Raw genomic sequence first — 16089 nt, forward strand, 5'->3', positions numbered from 1 at the left:
GACAAGGTAAACCACAACCAAACACTACTGAAATATTCCAACTCTTGCATTTCAACGAAAGAAATTCAAAATGATCTTTGAAAAATCAAGAAAATGTAACTGTGACAAGGTAAACCACAACCAGACACTACTGAAATATTCCAACTCTTTCATTTCAACTAAAGAAATTCAAATGAACTTTGAAAAATCAAGAAAATGTAACTGTGACAAGGTAAACCACAAGCAAACACTACTGAAATATTCCAACTCTTGCATTTCAAAGAAATAAATTCAAAATGAACTTTGAAAAATCAAGAAAATCTAACTGTGACAAGGTAAACCACAACCAAACACTACTGAAATATTCCAACTCCTGCATTTCAACGAAAGAAATTAAAAATGAAATTTGAATAATCAAGAAAATTTAACTGTTACAAGTTAAAACAAAACGAAAGACTTCTTAAATATTACAACTCTTTCATTTCTACTAAATAAATTCAAAATGAACTTTGAAAAATCAAGAAAATGTAACTGTGACAAGGTAAACCACAACCAAACACTACTGAAATATTCCAACTCTTGCATTTCAACGAAAGAAATTCAAAAATGAACTTTGAAAAATCAGGCCTTTGGGTGCCGGGGGCCCTTTTAGGGGGGGGCGTGGGGAGGGGGTCGTTCTTTGTCTCAATGCACAAAAATATAAAAAAATGGGGGAGGGGGAGGGGAGGGGAGGGGAGGAAGGGGGAGGGAGGAAGGGGAGGGGGAGGAGGGGAGGGGAGGGGAGGAGGGGAGAGGAGGAGGGGAGAGGAGGGGAAGGGGAGGAGATGGAGGGAGAGGGGCCCTTTGGGGGCCAAAGGGGGAGGAGGGGCCCTTTGGGGGCCAAAGGGGGGAGGGGCCCTTTTGTGCCCGGGGGGTCTGGGGGACCCTTGAGGGCCGGGTGGCCCTTTGGGAGCCCGGTGGACCTTTGAGGACCTGGGGACTTCCTTCGGGGTGGGGGTTGGGGGATTGGAACCCTTTGGGGTTGGGGTAGAGGACCTCACAACACTGTTCAAATGGAACTTGTGTATTATAACGACCACAGAGTTTGACCCTCAAATTCTCTTCTAACTGTTTCACCGAAATAATCCCATAACCTGTCTAAAACAGTTTCGCCCAAATAATCCCTAAACGTAATTCAGCGTGTTCCTTTTGTTTTTGGCATCTCTGCGCTAACGCATTTCAATTATTTGGAAACCTGATTCCCGCGCTAAAACAATTCATCGCTAAGATGTTTCTTGGGGAACTGTTTCCATTGCGTTTGATTATTAATATCTTTTGGAGTTCGACCAAAAGAGTTGTTTCCGAGGCAAAGACATTAATGACTTGGATCTATTCCTGGAGAAATGTTGACAGTACCTGTCAGACATTATTAAAATTTGCCTGGAAACAATTTGATTAATGACTGACAGCACAGGTGTTCCAAATTCCCAATCGATTACGCAATCAATTTCTCAGAAATCCATCTCCCCTAGGGACTCTATGCCCATATATGGACTCCCGTCACGATCAATAGGGGCCATTCTACTATCAGTTCGTTTTAAGTTTCAATTTTGCTTCTTAATTCCAGTTGAAAAAACTTGTTTTTTACTATTTAATAGTATACAGGCGAAGCATTTAAAACGGTAAAGATTAGATTTTATACAGGGGGTAGGGTGGGTTCCTGTGCGTCATTGAACCCTTCTTCAGTCAATCTTCCTGGTCCCATTTAACAAGTAATGTTCGTTGACAGTGAAGGTTCTTTGGGTTTTTTTATTTATTGCCTGTTTTCGTTGGTCAGATAGAATTTCAAAATTCCTTTTATTTTTCATTGTAAGTATTCAGCGGTCATTTAACTCAAATTTTTTTTTCTAAGTGACAACGAACAAAAAATATAGTTGTTTCACACAAAAACACAATAAAACAAACTAAAAAGGAAAAAGAATTGCTCTAAAAATGTGTGGAGCTACCAACCCTTCACTCCTTGCTCTTACACTTGAAGTACCAAGGAAATACAATGAAAACATTTCTTTCCTGGCTCCATCTTAGGTCTATTCGTACCTGGAAACCAGGTTGATTACGATTTTTTTTTTGGTGTTATACAAATATCGAGATTTTTTCGTTGCGTAGATTCCCTCCTTTGTTGCTACACTGAATCATGGAGAAAAAAAGCGCAAATTTTTCTTGTTTACAAAAAGCCAAACAAAACAGTTGTAACACCCATTTATCTGCATCTGAGCGTTGAGCAACAGTGTTGAGCGATATTGGATATCGATATTGATATATCGCACCAAATATCAATATCGAAAGGTATATATCAATATCGAAAATGATATTATTTCCGCTTTTTCTGGTATCTACCAGTGAAGATCCAGCAGAAAAGATCCAACATCGAATATTGTGTCGCAAATACAAAAAAGAAGAATAATGTATTCAATCCATTGACTCATATATGCTGATATACAGCATGCACAGTTGTATCCTTAAGCTAGAATAACCTGTATTCAAACTACGTTTAGTGAGGGTGAACTTTTAAGTATTGCTGAGAACCTCTGAAAGGCTTGGCTAGATGAAATGCCTTCTAGGCTTATAGGCCTTATTCAAATCACCCTCGTCATGATTGCCATATACCTCACTCCGCGTTTCAAGAAATTGTATATTACCCCTGACAATCTTCTCCAAATTGAGAGCAGAAAAGCAAGAGACTTGGATTTGGCCTTACTGGATTCTGTATCAACAGATGCAAGCATCACGACGATCCCTGTGATTCAACCATTACAGAATCAAGCCAGTTTGTGGGTATGACATGACGAAAGTAGTATAGCAATAGGCCCTAAAGGGCGAGATTTAACGTCCTTGGTGAAAACCTGTCAAACTCCGTGTGCTATATTGACATTTCACCCGAGATTTAATGTCTTTGGTAGGGCGAACCTATCAGATACGTTATACTAGTTATTATACATTCGGAACTAGATATTAATGAAATCATGCCAAGTAGAAAAACTAGTTTTTGAGTAACAAGTATTTTGGTCCACTCAATAATGGTCTTAACTAGGCACATAAAGTATTTTCATTTGGATAGAATGAAACCAGTAAAGGGTTAAAATTGCATACCACCTAAAGGTATGTCTGAGGGAATGGTTAGTCCTACGCCACGTGACATAAATGTTGGAATATGGTTAGAACATATTCATCCATTCTAAATTCGATTTACTTAGCTTCCCTTCTTGGTTATGGTCGATATATTACACAATTATCGATTGAGGAGTGCAGTCAATATAAAATATTCTTTAGTATTGAAGTATGCTAAAAAGTTGAAACTAATAAAGTCGTAGGTGCCGAGAAAAGAATTTTAATATAGAAATTCAGAACAATCCTTAGAAATCGTCAGAAATCAAGTAGTGAGGTGGTTATGGATTTGAACCATCAAGGTCCCCACCCACCAAGGATCTCAACCTCCAACCCCCCCCCCCAACATCCAAGAGCCCTCTCCCCCAACCTCCAATACCCCCTCCCCCTATTTTTTATACTTTTTTTAAGTCAAATTTTTTTTTCAACTTGTAGTTTTTATAACATATAAGTTTTTTTAAAGTTTTTTTTGCATGTCTTAGAATGACATGAAATATGCTTAAAACCCAAAAAATTCACATTTAATATTTTCAAAATACATAATGAGAATGATACAAATATGTTAGTCGTGAGTTTTACTATTAGAAAAATAATGTTTGTAGTAACACTTTTTTTTTTCTGACTGAATTTTGTTTGGACTCTTTAACATGTTTTTTTACATGTCTCAAAATGGCATAAAATATACTTAAAACAAAAAAAAAATAACATTTAATATTTTTGAAATAGAAAATGAGAATGATATAGATATGTTTGTCTTAACTTCGACAATTAGAAAAATAAAGTTTGCAGAAACACTTTTCTTTTTTTTCCGACTTGGAATTTTGTGGACATTTTTTTAATTATTTTTATTTATGCGGCTGTATCAATGGTACTAGGTGCCTGCTCGCCATAACGACGTAGCTTCTTCAGTCGTGTTCTATGGCAGGTTATTGTCACTATCTAGTTTGATGCATGTACTAGATCAGTAATTTTCACACATTGGAAGGATAAACACCTGCATCATTTTTTTTTAAGTGAAAATGAAATATTCGAACAAAGTGTGCACACGATAAAATCATCATTGCGTTGAATGCTGACAAGGAGAAATATTTGAACTAAGAAACAAGCATTAATGGTGATCTTATTGGAAATATATGCGTGCGCTGGGGCTAAATTCCACAGCGAGCGAGGAGCTAAATTCCTTTGGAGTGTCCAAGAATTTCCATTGTGCAAATGGTGGATATAGGAGGTTTTCATTTCAAGAGAAGTTAGTGCTTAACGAAAATGAAAACATAAAGATAATCTTCGATGATGGGGAATAATTCCTCGATAGTATTAATGGTAATACATTACCTTTTGATAGATCCTATTGTCATCTTTCCGGTATTAGCATTGTAAAGAAGACAAGAAGAAGCCAGGCATACTCCTTCACTAATGTCATAAGTCATATCTTGTCTACGTACCAGAGCTGTTGTATGTGTAAAAATAATGTGATAATAGACAGTGAAATCACTGGCAAAATAAAAAGGGCATTGGCAGACAATATCATCAATGAATATAAAGATGAATTGATGGAAAATCAAGCACAACTGAACGTTATTACTATTATTGATCATATAGTCAATGAACTTGGAGAACTCATCAATTAAAGGACTTGGAATTCATCAAGTAGTTGAGTTAGTTCTATTTAAAAGTGTCTTCTTGTTAATTTTTGATATTCACTCATCATCAAAACTACTACTACTAGTAGTAGTAGCAACTCAATGCCCCAAAAAGCCGCCTGATGCCAACACAGCTACGCAAGCTCCTCCTCCATCTCAATCTATTCAAAGTCTCCCTCTTTACACCCTCCCAAGAAGTTCCCATTTCCTTACGACATCCTTCCACCCCGCTCGAGGGAAACCTGCTTTTCGTTTGGCCCTAGACGGTTGCCCAGCAAGGACGATCTGGGGCAATCTATGATTGTTCGTCCACAGAACGTGTCTAGCCAGAACGCGTCTCAACCTTTCTCTCAGTATAGCCCTTGAAATCGGGATTGACCGTCATTTTTCGCACACCTTACTGTTTGAGATACAGTCAGTCAGTCGAGTACCGGGTACCCCCCCCCCAAAAAAAGGCAATTTCTCTGGAAAAAATCATTGATCATTCGTTATTCATTATGTCGATTAAGAACAAAAATTTTTTAAGTTGTGCAATTGAGGGATCATTTTCACCAATTCGTGAAGAAATATTCGTAAATTAACAAATCTATTAGGAGACTTGCCTTGACCTAGCCATTAGATTTTAATTTCGGAGGAGCTGCGTGATCTTACGTCTTTCCGTTACATCCAAAAATTGTAAGGTCGATGCATTTGCATAAATTTTTTGCATAAATTACAAATTGCATTTGCAAAACAATCGGCCAAGTTCATTTTTCATTTGTTTCAAATCCAACAGTTCTTCCTCTCTCCTTTTACATTTTACATCCAACACTTGTCCATTTCTGAAAATTATTAACTCTTGTACTTTACATAAAATTCGTGTATTTCTTTGTGCCAATCAAATAAGCAAAAGGCGTATTTCTTCACCGATATTTCAACTATTTATTGATTCAAATCTAATAATAGTTATAACCATGCCCATACTACCCATACTATTTATATCTGGTACTTTTATAAACTGTAGTGGTAATTCTGTAACTCAAAAACGCATTATTTTTGACCTGTTCGCCAGTATTTTTGGCCCTATCGTCAGCACAACGCTGAACGGTTCTAGCTGACAATGAAATGTCTTTGATTCTCTCAATAAATCGTTTTTTTAGTAGTCATTGAATGAGTGATTAAAATAGTTTATCAGCACGTTTTCCAAGAAATTGCGCATGTAAACATTTTTCCGTTGGTACCAATGCTAAGAGCTGTACCAGAACTGTTACAGATGTGGCGTGCGACTGTAGATGGCAAACAAAACTCTTTACGAAACTTAATACACTTTTAGAAATGTTTTCAGACCTCAGAGTTTTGAAGAAAACTGTCACACAGCATTTCAAGTCGAGGCGGTAATTACATCAGCACATGCAGCACAAATCAGTTTTTTATCTTTTCCCTTACATTCACACTTTTATGTCCACACACAATGAAATAGACTGTTTTAGCATTTTATTTGTCAACGGCAATATTTTTCTTAAAGAACGATGATAAATTCACTTAGTTGACTGCGTGATAATTAATTAGCTATCCTCGTTCTGCTGATTACGACCAACGATTGACAGAACGACATACGAGCCACAGGCCTAAGAACATCACAACTTGCTCAGAGCATGTCCATTTATTCCGCCTAATATTATTGCCACAACTTGGTCCTCGATCCAAAATGGTGTTCTTAAAACATTTTTCAATCCTGACAATATTCGTTTTATGTTTATTATGATTGATTTATTCATATATAATTATTTTTCAGAACTGTAAACGAGTCAGTCGATGACCCATCGATCATAGGACGTCGATCACTGGTCAAGACTATGATGAGAGTGAAGGGGACACACTCCTAGGGAATCCTTCATTGGGTTCATAGATATATTGGTAGAGCTTTAAATATAGGGTGTCCTTTTTCTTTTTTTGATGACCAAAGAAAGAGAAAAATAGAATTTATTCACGCTGCCAAAGTCCTCATGAAACACAAACTGAAAAATGAAACAACTTACCAAGCATGGTTTCTACACGAGTAGTTGCAACAACAATCTCTCCTGAGCCGTCATCTAGTTGATAAGCAAATGAAACGATTACGCCAAATTCTACCTAAAAGAGAAGCAGGTAATAAAACATTGGTCCAAACAGATATTTAATTTTTTCTATAGTAAAATTCTTCAGACCAATCTTAGAGGGGATTCTTCCCTGAGCATGTGTGGTAATAGAGGTAATCTAAAATATCAAATACAGAACGTGAAGAAAAGAAATATAAAAGATGTAGACAGGAAAAGAAGTAAAAAAATAACAAAATACTGTAACGAAATACGAACTCCTGAAATTCTTTATTAAAAAATAAACACAACCTATTTAGAAAACTATTTGAAGGTGGGGACAAAGAGAATAGTGAAGAGGGATAGTTGCATGCACTCTCATATCACCGTGTCCTTAAGGAAAGGGCGAAGTACTGTAAATAATAAATGATTCGTCAACTTATAGAATATATGAAAAAACTAACATGTATGTTAGTGTATCTTTTAAGATAAATTCGATTCGATTGAATTCAGGCAGTGCATCAAAATTCAGCCAAGAAGATACTTTACCACCATATGGATAAGCATATTATGTTCTTTATTAATCGATTTGTGACAACATAGCCAAACCTTTTAATTTAGTAACAAATGTAGAAATTAGAAAATGAACAACATTGCCAGAGGAAATCAGATTAAACGAATGTGAAACCATTATCACTCCTAAGACGACAGTTTTCTGTCTTCCCAAGGCCGCTCCATGTGGGAGTTACCGAGTTTGAACCCCCCCCCCCAAAAAAAAAAAAATTTAATGAGTTATTTTAATGTGTACCTCCCCTCTCAAAAATCAACCCTCCCACAAACAAAATTCTGGATACACCCTTGCTTTTCCCCCATGAAAAAAAAAACCTGAGAACTTCAACTCGATACATCAAGCAATTCCCAAGATATTGTATATAAATCATATTGGAAACTAGGGTGCCTAGTGTCTTTGGATTCACTCACTTACGTGTCAGATCCAGAATATCCCCTTAGGAGACTCTTGGAAATCATAGAATAGCGAACAGTCCCCAAGAGTTCCTATTTGATTGAACAACCAGAATTAAAACAGTCCACTTATTCTCCAAAAATCTACCACTGCTCGTCGGGCTGGTGGATATAATGGAGATATACTTATTAGACTTTTTGACCTTCCAAACAAAATGGTGATGACAAAATTTGATCCGATACCAAGGGAAGGGGGGACGGGAGTTGGGTGGCAAAAAAAATGTAGAAGATATTCCACTTTTTAGGCGAAAAAGCACTTTCCCATGTTTCTACGACTACTTATTTGATACGAAGTGACCTGAGAAAAAAAAATAAGAAAACATTTTTTTGAAGCCATATGGTTTTTTGTAGGCAACGCCAGCGCGTACCTCTGAAAGTTGATTAGCATCTTTCTTTTATGTTACGAAAAAAAAACAACCTTAAAATATATATCGACTACAGTAAAGGACAAATGACAAGAAACCATATGAAAAAAGAGACTGTACCTGTTCCGTGTAACCAGGAACCGAGAAAAGCGTCCTGCCTGTTACTTCTACTTTCTCTACTTCTAGGTCAGATATTGCTGACTTGAGGCTACAAGACCAATTGACGAGCCTTTTGGATCTGTAAATCAAACCTACAAAAAAGGACTTTAGTACATTTTAAGTTCTCAAATTGTCTGTATGTAATGCTGGACGAAAATTTTTCTAGAGCGGGGAGGGGGATTGAAGCAGCGAAAAGTTCCCTTTCAAGCTAATATTTCTTAAACTATCCGAGGAAGCACCCCCTCAACTTTCTGCTCTCTACAATAAAATTAGCCAGTGACTCTCTGACAGCTTATTTTAATTAATCAAATGTAGTATATCGATATTTACCAGTATGCTATTTTCATGTTGGCTTCCCAAATAATGCAACCAAAAACGCAACTCAGCACGGCGGTACGTTCTTAGAAACTGACGGTTTCTACTTTTCGGTAGTATTAAAATTATTTAATGCTTTTACAGGCTTCCAGTCAAGTTTCACACACTTCCAATCGACCCAGCTCTAAATGGGTACCTGGAGAAATCTGGGGAAATTAAAGAGGAAGGGTGTGCGAAAGCAAAGGGTGGTAGGCTCTCAGGTCCCCATTGCACTTTCTGGCTAAAGGGCCATGAAACAGAGATTAGCACCTCCGGGAGAGACTGTTAAGTCCAATGCCATATTCCTTACCTTTTAGTCACTTTATTAGGCAGATCTTCTTAGCGCATTTACTGTTTTCAAACTTCCTTTTTCTAAAGCTTTGTTTACAATTGAGGAGTTTCACACTTTAGTTACTATCCATTACCATGAACGATTTGACTAGATTTCTTTACCATGTTGGCCCCTACCAAGAAAAAATACTCCTAGACATCAAACCTGTGAGCAGCTATAGATATGGGAATAGCTAATTTGTATTTCTTAGAAGAAATTATAACTGAGTAAATCTGAACTTGAACGAGTGTATTATTTAGCATATCGAAGTACTTAAACTTTAGATTCAGCGCTACATTCTAATTCTATTTTTTTTTTCTCCTTGTTAATGAGAACCACCAGAGGCATGGCTGAAATATTCAAATAAAATGACATCATCTCATATGGAAAATGTGCTCTTTCCTGAAATTGTTTTGAATTAATTGCGGAAAGCCAGTGCGGTTTTCCTGCTTTTACAAAAACCTCCCAGTAACCGTTGCTGCCACCAGTTTGTGACAATATCTGGGGACTAAACATTTCTAAGGAAAACACAAATTACGTACTTCATAAAATATGCATAAAAAGTAGATTCCAAGTAATTTAGCAGATTTTCTAGCTCATAAGTTGGCCGATAGTAATGCAACAATGGTCTTATAAAGGATGTTCACGATTCATTGGACCTCTGGAACTTGTGGATTTTTTTTTAATTATTAAAAATAATCCCACCAACTCTGCGAAGACGACACTAAAAAAACTGGTTTCAGTTTTAGACTACATTTATATTGTTAGTAAGGAGCCAAACTGCATAAACTTCCAGTAACTATTTACTAATTAAAAAAAAGTCCATGGAACCAACAAGATCTGCCTTTCCCGTACTAATCTCCACCCTGGATTCCCTTTCTTAAGGTGAATATTCCTTACCATCTGTAATTTATTTTCATAATGATGACCCGTCCTGTCTAAAAAACTTATCATTCAACTTTTTTTTTTTTTACAAAATCACAATATATATATATATATATATATATATATATATATATATATATATATATATATATATATATATATATATATATATATATATATATATATATATATATATATATATATATATATATATATATATATATATATATATATATATATATATATATATATATATATATATATATATATATATATATATATATATATATATATATATATATATATATATATATATATATATATATATATATATATATATATATATATATATATATATATATATATATATATATATATATATATATATATATATATATATATATATATATATATATATATATATATATATATATATATATATATATATATATATATATATATATATATATATATATATATATATATATATATATATATATATATATATATATATATATATATATATACAGAAAAAAATAATATCGAAAAAAGTTATCATAATATTATTTTTTTTAGATTTACCTTTATTTATTCTTCCTTTTAATCTATATTTCGGATGCTTTTTGAACTAGAAAAACACAAAAATTTACTTCATATGAAATTGGTAACACTGTTCACTCAATTACGATCTCACACACAAAATATATGCACAAAACTTATTTTCTTCTTTAAATGTATATTTCAATCAAATCTTCAGCAAGTAAAATCTTCATTTGCACGCACTAGCATTCTGCTACCAAAGTAAACCTCCTCAATTCCACCCTTTTAATCAGTTTGGTTTTCAGCCATACTCATATAGTTTTTCTCCCCATTGTCGCAAAAGGTCGCTCTCTTAATTTAACCTCCTTGAACCACCAAACTCAACTTAATCAGCCTTATCTTATTCAGAATTATTAGAATTCAAAAGCTCTCTACAATCACATAAAGCACTGGAACATGTATCTACAATTTTATCATTATAGATAGATATAGATATTTATCGAAAAGAATATTTACAATAAAAAATTCAAGACTATTTTTTATTGCTTCATCACCTAACTTACACCTTGGGCCTTCATATCTAGTAAAACGACACAGCTGATCTTGGAGTGACACCATCGCGTGAATAATTAAAACATGAATTTAAACGTATCTTGACAGGATGGTAAACTATAAATTTTATGAAAAGGCAGGTTCAATTTTGACAAGATACACCTTAGAATTTCGTAGTTTTTGGTTTAGCAATGAGCAAAATTTCAATATCGAAATTAGTCAGTTGATGAATGCAAGCCTACCCTGTTCTTCACACTTTTCCATGATTTCCTAATGCTTGAATTTATTCAACATTGAGCTTTTTCTGATTTGATTTCATTTTGAAGTGTTTGTTTTACAAAGATCCCTGGAAAAGGCTTGAAGACAATCAGCAACAAGCCATATTCAACACAGCAACAATCAGCACAATCAGCAACAGCACCAATAAATAAGATTTGAATTTATTCATACCTTAACAGGACAGTAAACTATGAATTTTCTCGATAGGCAAATTCAATTTTGACAAGATACCTTTGAATTTCGCCGTTTGTAATTTAGCCTATCCTACTCTTCACACTTTTCCATGATTTCCTAATACTTCATAAAATTTACCTGCAATTTAAACAAAATAAATAAATAAAAATATGAACATGTGGCCAATGCGAGCAAATTATTATTCATGCTTATTGGTCACTAATCAAAAACATCAAGCAATTCTATTCTTTGGGCTTTTTGGGTCCCTAAAACAAGTAGTTGACTAAAACTAGTTTAAAAATGAGCACCTTTCTTATGGAGCCGAACGAAGGCCTCCGTAACAGCGTTACACATCTTTTGGTCCATTGTAAAACAGGCTCTATCCCAATCAACTGAGCTACCAAGCCTTTTCAACTGGTCATAAATTCGGCTACCTTTCCTGAAATTGAAACAAATTACAATTTAAAAACATAGGTCCAGTTAATTCTCAAACTCAAAGGGGGTAAATTTGTCCTTTTTTTGATTACCTCTTTTCCCAAAAGAGAGATTTTTCGAAATAATGGGATGGGGGCGAAAAATCTAGGAAGGCAAAGGTCTCGGTCCCATTTGATCCTCACTTGAATAAAATTGAAGTTAGCACAGAAATTCGTCATGAGGTCATGAGAAAATCCATCTTGAAAGTATCAATGTTCCTTGGATTGTAATAACAGTCGAAAAAAATTTTCTTGCCTATATCTAAAATCAGACGACACAAAAGAATTCATTCTAAGCAAGAAAATACGCAAGTGACGTTGCTATCAGCTTATTTTTAATGTCTGAAATAAAAAGATATAAACCAATAATAAACAGACGGCGATGAGTGGATCCGAAACTATCGTTAAGTCCCATTGGATTTCTTTTAGCTATTATTTTCATGGCATATTAAATTTTGGCAGCTAAAAGCCAAAAAATGAAATTCAGAGAAGTTATAATTGTTTCTTTTCCGATTCCAAATCTGTTAGTCTTTATAGTTTCCACTGAAAGAGATTTCAACATTTTTTTTCTCTTAATATTATTTTAGATAGCTCAGGCACATGCACACCAGCCTGAGTTCCCTCCATAACAAAATTTGCAGGTTTTGATGGTTTGACTGATAATTTTAAAATTTCGATCATAGTTCTACTATTTTCGTCATTTTATTATTATTTAGTACGCTTTTATACAAGTTTTTCCTATTGTAGACCCTCAGATCCTTCTTAGGGGATGAGAGCCCTTCTTTCCCTTCGCAGACACAAATAAGGCTAACAAATCGCACCAAGATTTAATCTGGCTTAAAAGAGGTTTTGAAAAAAAAGAGATCAAGTTATGCTTTACTGGTCTTGGTCCTGCAAGACGTGCATAATTGAATCCAAGAGCCGTTGTTAAGAAATATTCAAGTACAGAATTGAAGCACGTCAATTTTTGTTTAAATGACCTTGATCGGTTCCATTTCTCCAACAGATCAAAAATTCAAACTAGACTTGTCCAGGATATAAAGTAAATCCGAAATAGTTTAATAAAAGGTGCAATAAATTTTGTAGAAATTAGCACTGTGATGATTTTAGCATACACATTAAATTTAAATCTTTAGCCTTAGCAATTAAAAACTGTAGTTTGATAAAAAAAAAAAAAAATGAAAGATGACGCTATAGTAAATAACACAAAATAGAAAATCCTGGAGCAGTGGACCCAGCAGAAAAAATAATGATGTACAAGTGTGAGGTAAATGAAAGGAGAAAGGGTGTAATTTGCTATGGGATAGGAGGGCAACTACCCCCTCTAGACCCAAGTGTGCCCCCCCCAGACCTCAGTTTACCCCCCAGCTGAAATCTAGTTGTTCCAAAAAATCTTGTCAAAACTAAGATAAACCTGCATAATTAAAATATCCAGAAAAACAGGTAAGTTTTCTTTGGTATATCTTTGCCTTTGTATATCCTTTTTCAGTTTTCACTGTCATTTTCACTTGATTTGGGAAAATTGGCTCAAGCTTTGTCCCTCTCCCCAGGATTTTGACGAAATTATGCCACTGGAAACGAGAAAAGCAATAACTTAGTTACAGATAAATCTGTTGCCTGTGCGAATTGGACCTAATAAAATTTATATTTACAACAATTTTTATTTGAAATAGAAGTAAAAATGCATTATCAAAACTTCCAATAAAATACGTGCATAAATAGGAAAGGGTTAAAAGGTAAAAGAAAAATTACAGAAATAAAAACTTAAAGAATATTTGTAAGTTATATGATTTTACAACTAACTCTTCAAGGTTTCCTAGACTGGGGGTGTCCCTCATACCAATGGATGGGTCCATTTCCTAAGATGGATCCTTCAGACCAATTGGAAGGAGAATAACCATTCTCTTCCTTGTGAATATGCATAATGACTTAAGAAGTTCAGATCTTTCTGACATTACAAAATGAGTGAAAAAAAAAAAAAAAAAAAAAAAAAAAAAAACTATCTGCAACCAGGAGGCTAGACATTCCAACAATAAACACGTAACATGCAAATGCCTTACTTATCCTTCCATTCCCAAACCTTCTTGATAAATGCCTCCCTTCCAAGCTCATGACGAGTTTTCCCTTCCTGTCTCTCCAACATCTTTTCGACTACAACTTGAGTGGCAATTCCAGCATGATCACAGCCAGGTACCCACAGTACAGTTTTTCCTTTCATTCTATGCCTACAAATAAATACCTGTTAAAATATGAAATATTTCTTCATTGACAGCCTAGCATGTTTCAGAAATTTTAGGAGAAAATAAGGCATTAAGATGGCTTTAAGGGATAATCCAGACCTGACGTACACTTAGATTATGCAGATTATTTACGTCGCAAGGAAAAACATTGAAAGAAAGGAGTGAGTTTTGGAGCTTTTGTGAGTTCATGGCGCGGGGCTCAAAAATCAATGCTAGGTGAATAAGCGGTTTAAATTAGTAATAAATAAGGATGAAGAGGTGATATTTTGAAGTGAGATAAATTTACTCAGTGGAAGGTTCCAATCATCTAGGTAGCAATATTAGTGAGGATAGTAGATATAGCAAGGATTTGATATTTCCTGGCTCACCGCAGAGGCCTAAATTAGTTCAACTTTCATTTCTAGGTTGTTTTTTTTTTTAACGGGTATTCAGTGGATGATCGGGGAAAGTTTTAAATTTGCTGACGGCTAAACTATCTGTATATTTTGAGTGAATGTCCAGCTTGGCTTCCAGCACATTTAAAAGTTATTAATTTTTAATTTACTCATCGAAAGTGGTTAGCATATAAATTGCAAATTTTTAGAAAAAGGGGGAAAAAACCCCATAAGGAACCCCATTTTGATGAAAATTACACTATCAAATTCAGCGCACCTGAGGACCCTGAGGTAAAGATTTCAATCCCCTATCGACACGAGCAGGAAATTTTGCACTGTAGCCCAAGAAGGATGGTAATTTATGATTTTTTTTTTTTCAGGGGTAATTGTACAGAACCAGTGGTAATAGAATATCAGGAATTGGGTCTCTCAAACGTGAATTGAAAACTATAGGCCTATTCAAATTTTCAAGGTAAAAAAAAAGAAGTCACGCCAAAGCAAAGTAGCGATTTTCGGCATTTTGAGGTGGAAATCAACAATTTTAGCCTAAAGAGGGCCAGAACGACAGCGAATGAAAATTCTCATGTAGATAAGCAACTTAGAACAATTGGTAGAATCTTCTCATTTTCAAAAGCCATAATACCATGCGGTGGTCACAGGGGGGGGGGGGGCCAGAGGATGCACTTGCCCCGGGTGCAGAAATTTTATGGATATAAAATTTCAAATAAATAATACAACGGTTGCAATAACTTTGTTGTTTTTAAAACTTTATTTCTCTTAAAATAAAGTAAAGGGGGCAGTTGGTAAAAATTTTGTTGGCAGTCGGCGAAATATTAATTTTCTCTGGATCTTCATCGCCATTCCTTGAAAATAAAAGTAAGTAGACCGAATTTAATCATTTTTTTTACGTTGTAGGCTATATCCAAATTTTGTTAATAAATGAAAGTTTTGTTAAAATTTAGCCATTTCCAGCTTGGCTTCCAGGATTATTTAAGGACCAATCTGACAAATCGAAGACGATCCAACAAAGAACCACAAAACGGCACACTTAGACAAAGTTATTCAACATATTATGACGCACTGAAACTACCAATTTGATATTCATCGATAACTATGACATATCAATATCAAGTAAAATGTTTGAACCCTAAAACTTATTTTGAACATTATCCGTTTTCGAGGAACCCCCTACTGATTGACTTAACACTAGATTTCGACGGATGAAAAAAACGAAAACAAAAATGTCTACAATTAATGGTTTAACCAGCTTCCAGCGCAAAGACATTTTTTATTTGTACGAAAACATATTATGCAGTGTTTAGAACAAATTAATAAATACAGTGAAGATGTAAAAAGTAGAAGGTCATATTGATTACGTATATGCTTGAGCGGTCCCAACTTCGATCTCATAATTTTAAAGCTAAAATCTACTAATAACTTCACCATTCATGAATCCTGATAGCCAAAATTTCGTTCCAAATATCTTTAGATGGATAGTTTGGACAGAAAAACAAAACAAAAGG

The 16089-nt window shown here is 34.7% G+C and overlaps 1 protein-coding gene across 2 annotated transcripts in view; it reads right to left on the reverse strand.

Annotated features, from left to right (window-relative positions):
- ValRS (Valyl-tRNA synthetase) overlaps positions 1–16089 on the reverse strand; it is a 109410-nt gene that overhangs the window by 78916 nt on the left and 14405 nt on the right. For both annotated transcript variants that reach the window (XM_089096604.1, XM_089096603.1), the window contains exons 5-8: positions 14013–14177; positions 11788–11918; positions 8326–8456; positions 6782–6875 (exon numbers count right to left, since the gene is read on the reverse strand). In XM_089096604.1, the coding sequence (XP_088952730.1) occupies positions 6782–6875; positions 8326–8456; positions 11788–11918; positions 14013–14177 (521 nt within the window). The remainder of the gene's footprint in view (positions 1–6781; positions 6876–8325; positions 8457–11787; positions 11919–14012; positions 14178–16089) is intronic.

This window comes from Artemia sp. Qi Xiang Cuo, chromosome 11 (assembly GCF_049724085.1).
Source record: "Artemia sp. Qi Xiang Cuo chromosome 11, ASM4972408v1, whole genome shotgun sequence".
Taxonomy (NCBI): domain Eukaryota; kingdom Metazoa; phylum Arthropoda; class Branchiopoda; order Anostraca; family Artemiidae; genus Artemia; species Artemia sp. Qi Xiang Cuo.